Raw genomic sequence first — 7,995 nt, 5'->3', positions numbered from 1 at the left:
CTATGAGTTAAAACACACAATGCAGACTTCAGGTTGATGTTTGGTTTGTTGGGGTAGAAGATGGGACAGCAAACAAGAATGAATTGGAATTGTCAAGTCTAAAAGCTAATGAAGGAATGGGTGAGGATTTCAGCAGCATATAAGCTGAGGTGGTTGCATATAAACATTCATACAAACCTAAAAGTTTGAACTGAATTCGTCCATTTGGCCCTTCAAGCTTACTCACCATCTGAGAAGATTGTGATTGATTTGATTCTGCTGTCAACCTGCTCTCCTGGTTACAGCCTATATCCTTTGAGGATCTTGTTATTTAACAATCTCTCTATGTCTGCCTTAACAATATTCGATGAGTCTGCCTTCACCAGTCTGAGAAGAGAATTCCACAGATTGAAGGCCAAGGCTTCTGAAAGATTGGACTGGGATTCCAATTGAGAGATATTTTGGAGTCATGAGCACCAAACCAACAAAGGCCAACTCTCATTCCATGCTCCCAAAACTCTCCGACACCATTCCCCAGGGGATTCACATCAATTGAAATTCAGTCACTATGGTAAAAAGTATAGTATGTATTTCTCCCAAGACATTCTGAGAGAAGAAAATTCCCGTCATTTCCATCTTAAATGGAAGACCCCTTGTTTCAAATTGTTGCCCCCTATTTCTATTCTCTCCCATAAGGGAAAACATCCTTTCAATATTTGCCATCTCAGGGTCATGTTTCAATGAGACCACCTCTCACTCTTCTCAAGTCCAATGAATACAAGCCTAGCCTGTCCAATCTCCTCTCATAAAATAACCCTCTAGTCTCAGGAATCAGCTGACTGAAACCTCTCTGAAACCACTGCTTGCAATGCAATTACATCCTGTCTTAAATAAGGAAACCAATATAGCACACACTACTCTAGATACAGTCTCATCAATGCACTATACAACTGTGGCATAGCAGGAAAAACAGGAAGCAATAATAGGGCCCTGTAAGAAAGGTACCGTAGTAATCAAGGGTGATTTTAATCTACGTATAGATTAAAATAATCAGATTGGCAAGGGCCACCTGTGAGGGAAGTTTGTAATGTGTTTCAGGAAAATTTCTTAGAGCCATTTTTCGAGAGTCAACCATATTCTGGCTATTCTAGACAATGGGACAGGATTAATGAATTACCTCATTGTGAATGTATCCCTGCGCATCACTGATGGTAACATGATTGAAGTTTGCAGTTTTAAGGATAAAAGGTCCAAGACCAGTGGTTTAAACTTAATTAAGAGTAATTATGAGAGCGTGAAGACAGTTGGCTGAAGTGAACTTGGAAATTCGGTTAGGGGATAGGTGGATAGAGATGCAATGCAAAGACAAATGAGGCAATGGAGGTTGAAGTAGGTGGCCTGAGATATGGATAGTTTGGAAGCTTATCTCAGGATCAAAAGTGACATCAAGGCTGGGAACAGACTGCTTTAATCTCAGACTGTTGCCATGGAGAGAGAGATATAGTTGGCATCTACGGTACAATGCTTGGAGTGGGAACTGAATGACTTCAAACAAAATGTGATACCTGAGCCACATAAGGAATTTTTAGAATTAGTGGGAAACGATTAAACAAAGGGAAAGATAAGCTGCAGTTGGAATATAACAAAACATGTCTGTGTGTTACAGTGTGAGTTAACACTGCTTTTCTTTAAAAATGGATCAAACTTGCTTTTATCAATTTCAAAGCAGACTTTTACGTTTTAAATCAGAATATACTGAAGCATGCTAAACTCAATGTGTGGGTTTGAGTTAAACTATCAGAAAAAACCCAAAGAACAGGAAACAATCTTTGGTCTTCCACATTTTTGTTTGTGATATTGAACTCGATTTTGCAACAACAGACCCCAAAACTGCTCACTGATGCTCTGAAGCAACTTCTGGAGTCCGCAGTTAGTGATCAGTAATTCCACGTTTCTCCAGAGGATGCGCTATTAAAACCCTCCTCAAAATACAGAGGAACCTTGATTATCCGAATACCAATTATTCAAAAATCAGATTGTACGAAGGAGATCTTGAGGTCCCGATAGAAACATTACATCAAAGACGTGTTACCAACAGCGATTACGTCTTTCGTTTACATGATTAAACAGGCACAGTCTCTAAATGACTGACCCCCTGCCCTCTCTCTCTCCTCATACTTTCCCTGGAGTTTTACACAGGGGTGTACCCTAAACCCCGCCTTTCCCCAGATAATCTCTCCAACATTGTCCTGTACAGGGCAAAGGTAGAATTTGTCAAAAAGTTGCAGTAAAAAGTTGTGTGTGTGTGCGCGTGCTCTATTTGGAGACTTACCCCACAAAGCCAGTTGCAGCAGTCTTGGTGTCCAGTTCAGCTGCCCCGGAGAGGAGGTAGGGGTGTATGGGGTTGGGGGGAAGGTGTTGGGGCAGAGGCCTGAATGAGGAGCAGACTTTTAAAACTCCAAGCCCCAGAGGAAAGGCTTTTAATTGATTAACCCGAATAATCGATTATCCGAACGAAATAGTGCCCACCCATCTCGTTCGGATAATCAAGGTTCCCCTGTAACTAATTAATTAAATAGTAGAGAACTTTATCTGCTTACTCTTAGTCTCGCTTAAAAACCTTTAAAAAGTTACACTTTTTAAAAATAAAGTGTAGCTGTATTTTAAACAACATACTAAATTTATATTCCTGCTAAACAGCTTTACTGAAACTGAAAGAGCAATTTTATATTTGGTCAATGAGACAGAGAGTTATACAGCACGGAAACAGGCCCTTCAGCCCAAGTCGGCCATGCTGACCAGGTCTCCTAAACCAAACCAGTCTCATTAGCCTGCGTTTGGCCCATATCCCTTTAAACCTTGGCCTATCCATATACCTGTCCGAATGTCTTTTGTCTGTTGTAATCACACAGGCGTCTACCACTTCCTCTGGGCAGCTCAGCCCATATACACACACCACCCTCTATGTGAAAAAGTTGGCCCTCAGATCCCTTTTAAATCTTTTTCCTCTCACCTTAAAACTTTATCCTCAAGGTTTGAATTCCCCTATCCTTGGGAAAAAGACCTTTGTTGTACACCTTACCTATGCACCTCAGGATTTTACTAACCTCCAAAAAGGTCATCTGCCAGCCTCCTACACTCTAGAGTAAAATGTTCCAGCCTATCCAGCCTCTCCTTGTAACTTATACGCTCCAGTCTCATTAACATCCTTGCAAATCCTTTTTGCACCTTTTCTAATGTAATAATATCCTTCCCATAGTAGGGTGACTAGAATTATATGCAGTACTCTAAATGTGTCCTTACCAATGTCTTGTATGTTAAATAAGATTTTGCACAAAATTTCACATTTAAAAAATCTTCTACTAAAATTCCATTGTCATTTGCTTCCCTATGTATATAATCTAAAAAGTTAAAAGTCCAATGGTTAATGCTTATTGATATGTTTGTGAGAATGTCTCAGTGATTGCTTCATTACCCTGCTTGGTGACATCACCGTTGCTAGACACCTGGAGATCCATTTGACTTGCGGCAAGCATACCAAATGCCTTCTTCACTACCCTGTGACTCCATATTCAAGATTTCTTGAAAGTCCTGCCCTGATTTGCCTTACCAAAACGCATTTATATAAATTAAACTCCACCTGCCACTCCTCTGGCCCATCTGATCAAGGTCCAGTTGTACTCAGATAACCTTCTTCGCTGTCTACTACACCTCCAATTTTGGTGTCATCTGCAAACTTACTAACCATACCACCATTATTCATGTCCAATCCATTTATATAAATGACCAAAAGCAGCAAAGTAGTCTTTGGACTGTAAATACGAGTGCAAACACTAGCAATATCTTGCTAATCTCGTTTATTTCAGTTTTTGCTAAATTGCAGCACAGTAGAATGTCCAGTGTAGGAAAGATTACTCTCAGGCGCCCAATCCCCTGTCTCGCATAAAGGAACGCATTCGCCCATTGAGTGAAACAGCAACTTATTGTTGGGTAAGAAACACGGATTTCTGCTACACACACACACAGATTGAAAGCATGCCCTTTTGATTAAAGTAAGTAACCCTTATGTTCTCGGATGACGCCGGTGGTCCAATGTAAACCCACTCGGTCGCTGAAAAGCCAACGTTTTCACTGGGAGAGGTCTTCCTGGGGATCTGGAGGAGGTGGACGTTCCAGATCGGCGCAGTCGTCAGTGAAGAACACAAGGTCCTGTGATTGAACAATAGGTGACACTGAAGTGATTATTGCACAGTACCGGCGCGTTCAACACGAGGGAACTACAACAAACAACAACACAAGTTGCTGGAAAAGCTCAGCAGCTCTGGCAGCATCTGATGGCTTTGATTTCTCTGCACAGATACTACCAGCTTTCCCAGCAACTTCTGTTTCTTGGTTCTGATTTACAGCATCCGCAGTTCTTCCCGTTTTTATTACGAGGGAACTAGCAACACATTAAAACAGGAGGGTCTGTGCTTTAAGAAGGAATTCGATAAATAATTGAAAGGGGGGAAAACTACAGGGATGTGGATTTGTTCTGTGGAGGGTGGTTCAGTCTAGAAATACAAACTACAACCTCCAGTCCTTATCTATAGTCGTTGCCCTTCGTAAGTGAACTCGACAGCAATAATGTGTGCGTTACCCGGTAGCAGAATCGACTGATCAGGTTGTAGAAGCGCTTGATGCGTAGCTTCAGAAGTGCAATTCTCTTGAGCTCCCTACACTGGGGAGTAAGGAGATTGTCCAAAGAATAGAGGTGGTCGCGAAGTTTGGTCATCACACAAGAGTTCTGAAACGCGAACACAGGTGATCAATATTCCAGCTGCACACAGTAACTACACCCCGAATTATCAGCTCCCTTCAAGTGCCAAGTACTTACGTGCACATTAATGTAGAGCTTCGGTAGGTTAGCAAGGCAGCGTTTCTGTGAAAGAAAGGTATTCACTGAGTTAGAATAAGCACGACACAAAGAAAGGTGAGGAAAAGCCAGCTTGGTTTATGGTTTACCGTGACTGAGAAGGTATCTAATCTTCCCATTAACTCCGTGATTTGTTCACTTTGTCTCAAAACAGCGGAGTAGCATGTTGGCGGGGCGCAATCGGCGATGATAAGGAGCGTGGAGAGGAGAACGATTTTCCGTAAGAAATCCATAACTGGCCCTTTTCACAGCCGCCCGGGTTGTATGAGCTGGAAGGTTCCCCCCTTGACTGCGCCTCCCTGCTTATTAACTGCAGGGAGCTGAACTCCTAGTTCTGAACCTGCTCCAAGTTATGAAAGCGGCTTCTTACCCCCTACTTTCCAGGGTTTGGAAAGAACTCCAGCCGACGTCAGTCTGGATGAACTGCCCTCCCCGGGAGATAGAAATAAGAATCAGATTGCAATTGATCAAACTCTGGGATATGTTCCCAACCAGACCTCAACACAAGAGCCGCTTGTGGCAGAATTGTACACTGGGCTGGTCAGGAACCGTTATGTTTCTGATTGTAAATCCCTTCAGATGGAATGACAAGACGCCTCACCCTTTACAATCCTGGGTAATACCTCTCTCTTCCCTCACCCTCCAACACCCATACAAACTCACATCTTCTCCATGTGAATCATCTTCAGGAAGGTAGGATACTAAATACCACGGCGATTTACCCTTCCAACATTTGTACCCAACAAGCTGGCCTAGGTTCCATCTCAAATATACACGAGAGTACATGTTCCTCTATTTCATAACTGTGTCACATGAAGCTTTAGGAACCATAGACAAATGTTCCTCTCTTCCATAACACTGTCATGGCGTATGATTCTCTGGGAACCATAGACAAATGCAGCCCAAAAGCAAGCCCTTTGTCTGCTGGCCCTTCTAAGGGGCAGTACAGTAAAACCCACTTCCCCACTCTCTCACTCCACATCTCTGTAATGTTCCTTATTTCAATTATTTATCGAATTCCCTTTGGAAAAAAACATGTTAAATTTGTGCTCACCACTTATTAACTGCTTTCCAAAATCCTAACCACTTTTTACATATCAAGACTTTTCCCCAGCTTTACTTGTTAATGTTTCACTAGCCACTGGGTGCTTTGCCGATGGTGGAAACTATAAAATCTTAGCACAATGGGGACTTTAAACAACAACAACAAAAAAAGACTTTTCTTCATGTTGTCTGTCATTTTTTTTGCCAATTGTCTTAAATCTGTGCCCTCGAGTTGCCAGACCTTCAGTGTTTTAAAGTTTTCATGATTTTATGCAACTCCACAAAATCTCTTCCAGACTTTCATAGCTCTAAGAAGAACAACCCCAGCTTTTCCAGTTTACCCTGGTAACTAACTCCCTCATCCCTGGCTCCATTATGGTCAATCTGAACTCAATTCTGTTAATGAGATAGCTTTAAACAGTGGTGAATCTCAAAAACTGGCCAGACTATTCTGTTTATGACTCCCTTAGTTTCGTATTTCTGATCTCTGGTGATGATTAACGTTCCTCAGACAGCTGTTCTTGCCATATCCTGAGATCCACACTCAGTACCATGCATACACTCTCGACCTCTGTCTCTCTAACAGCACCACCTCATGCTGGCACAGAGCTGCCCTGCCCCCAATTCATTGTCTGGCTCATTCAACATTCGAACAAGAAACATTTTCTTTTCCTTTCAGGCATTAAAGGATACGAGATGCAACAACTCAGAGATACTCCACACCCCTCTGGAACCTTCTTCCCTTCCCCTTCTCACTGACTCCATCCACTCTCCCAACCCTTCTCCTGTCGTGTATTTATCATCCTTTCTGACATTCTGGACTCGCCTCTTGGCTGTTTGTTCTGTGTCAGACTACTTTCCTGCGAGCCTGGTCCTTGACCTTGAGAATTTTTTAAAACACCTTCTCACTGACTCCATCCGCTCTCCCAACCCTTCTCCTGTCATGTATTTATCATCCTTTCTGACATTCTGCAGCCCGATGCTGAACGTTCTGTATTCAGCAAAGTCCTCAGGTTTTCCCCCTCTACAAACCCAACTCAATGAATTTCATTCATGACATGACGTTGAACTCTTCTTCTGCTGCCTTTGGCTTCGTGCCCATTTCTTTGGACAAGAGTCCTTTCCCCATCTCACAGATCTCTTCATCCACCTTCAACACTCTCCCTCCACCTACAGCCCTCCCTCCAGTTTCTTACCTGCACTCGACTTGTTCATTGAGAACTATTGACGTGACATTGATTGCCTCAATTTCTCTTCCACCCTCCCCCCCAACTCCCTCTGAACTTCGCACTCTCAGGATCAACCCTGACTGCGTAATTAATCCTGCCAACGAGGTTGATGCTGCTGTCGTCAGGTGTACTGACCTCTACATTGCAGAGGCTGAGCGCCAGCTCTCAGATGCCTCCCCCAGACCATAACTCCACCTTGGAGCATGAGGCTACTGTATCCAGAACAACCTCTAACCTCATTTCATCTGGTGATCTTCCCCCTCCAAGCTGATAGACCCCAACCCCACACAGCTTGTTTCTACTCCCTTCTGCCCAGACAGACCCACTGTTTCTGCCTCCACCTGCCCCACAGAACTCAGCTCTTCCTACTTCAACTCGATTTTTTTCTCCCCTGGCCCAGTCCCTTCCCATTTATATTCGCAGTTCCTCTGATGCTTTACATCAGTTTCAGAATTGGCATTTCATGGGCTCCAGCCGCCTCCTGTTTACCAAGGATGTGCAATCCCTTTATACATCCATCCCTCATCAGGATGTTCTTAGGGCTCTCTGATTCTTCTTGTAAAAAAGGTCTGAAAGGACCCCATCCACCACCACCCTCCCCTGCCTGGCCAAGTTCATTCTCACCCTGAACAATTTCTCTTTTAGCTTCTCTCACTTTCTTCAGGCCAGAGGGTTGACCATGGCTACCCAAGGGGCCCCAGTTATGTCTGGCTCTTTGTGGGGTGTGTGGAACATTCCTTGTTCCAGTGCCACTCCAGCCCCCACCCACAACTTTCTCCAGTATATCAATGACATCATCAATACTGCTTCCGTATAGTCTAAATTGGA

The 7,995-nt window shown here is 43.3% G+C and overlaps 1 protein-coding gene across 2 annotated transcripts; it reads right to left on the bottom strand.

Annotated features, from left to right (window-relative positions):
* Positions 1-3,823: 3,823 nt before the first annotated feature.
* LOC122539421 (cytokine-like protein 1) lies at positions 3,824-5,841 on the bottom strand. Of its 2 annotated transcripts, none has more exons than XM_043674244.1 (4): positions 5,558-5,841; positions 4,856-4,900; positions 4,619-4,765; positions 3,824-4,188 (listed from the first exon to the last, which is right to left on the bottom strand). In XM_043674244.1, exons 1-4 carry the CDS (start codon positions 5,678-5,680, stop codon positions 4,108-4,110), a joined length of 396 nt encoding a protein of 131 aa, XP_043530179.1. In that variant the 5' UTR covers positions 5,681-5,841; the 3' UTR covers positions 3,824-4,107. The 2 variants fall into 2 exon arrangements, with proteins under 2 accessions (XP_043530179.1, XP_043530178.1); XM_043674243.1 differs by lacking the exon at positions 5,558-5,841 and adding an exon at positions 4,984-5,313.
* Positions 5,842-7,995: the final 2,154 nt, after the last annotated feature.

Source organism: Chiloscyllium plagiosum, chromosome 32 (genome assembly GCF_004010195.1).
Source record: "Chiloscyllium plagiosum isolate BGI_BamShark_2017 chromosome 32, ASM401019v2, whole genome shotgun sequence".
In the NCBI taxonomy this organism is placed as follows: domain Eukaryota; kingdom Metazoa; phylum Chordata; class Chondrichthyes; order Orectolobiformes; family Hemiscylliidae; genus Chiloscyllium; species Chiloscyllium plagiosum.
The sequence above is the reverse complement of the archived record's forward strand: the minus strand, read 5'-3'. Positions and strand labels throughout refer to the sequence as shown.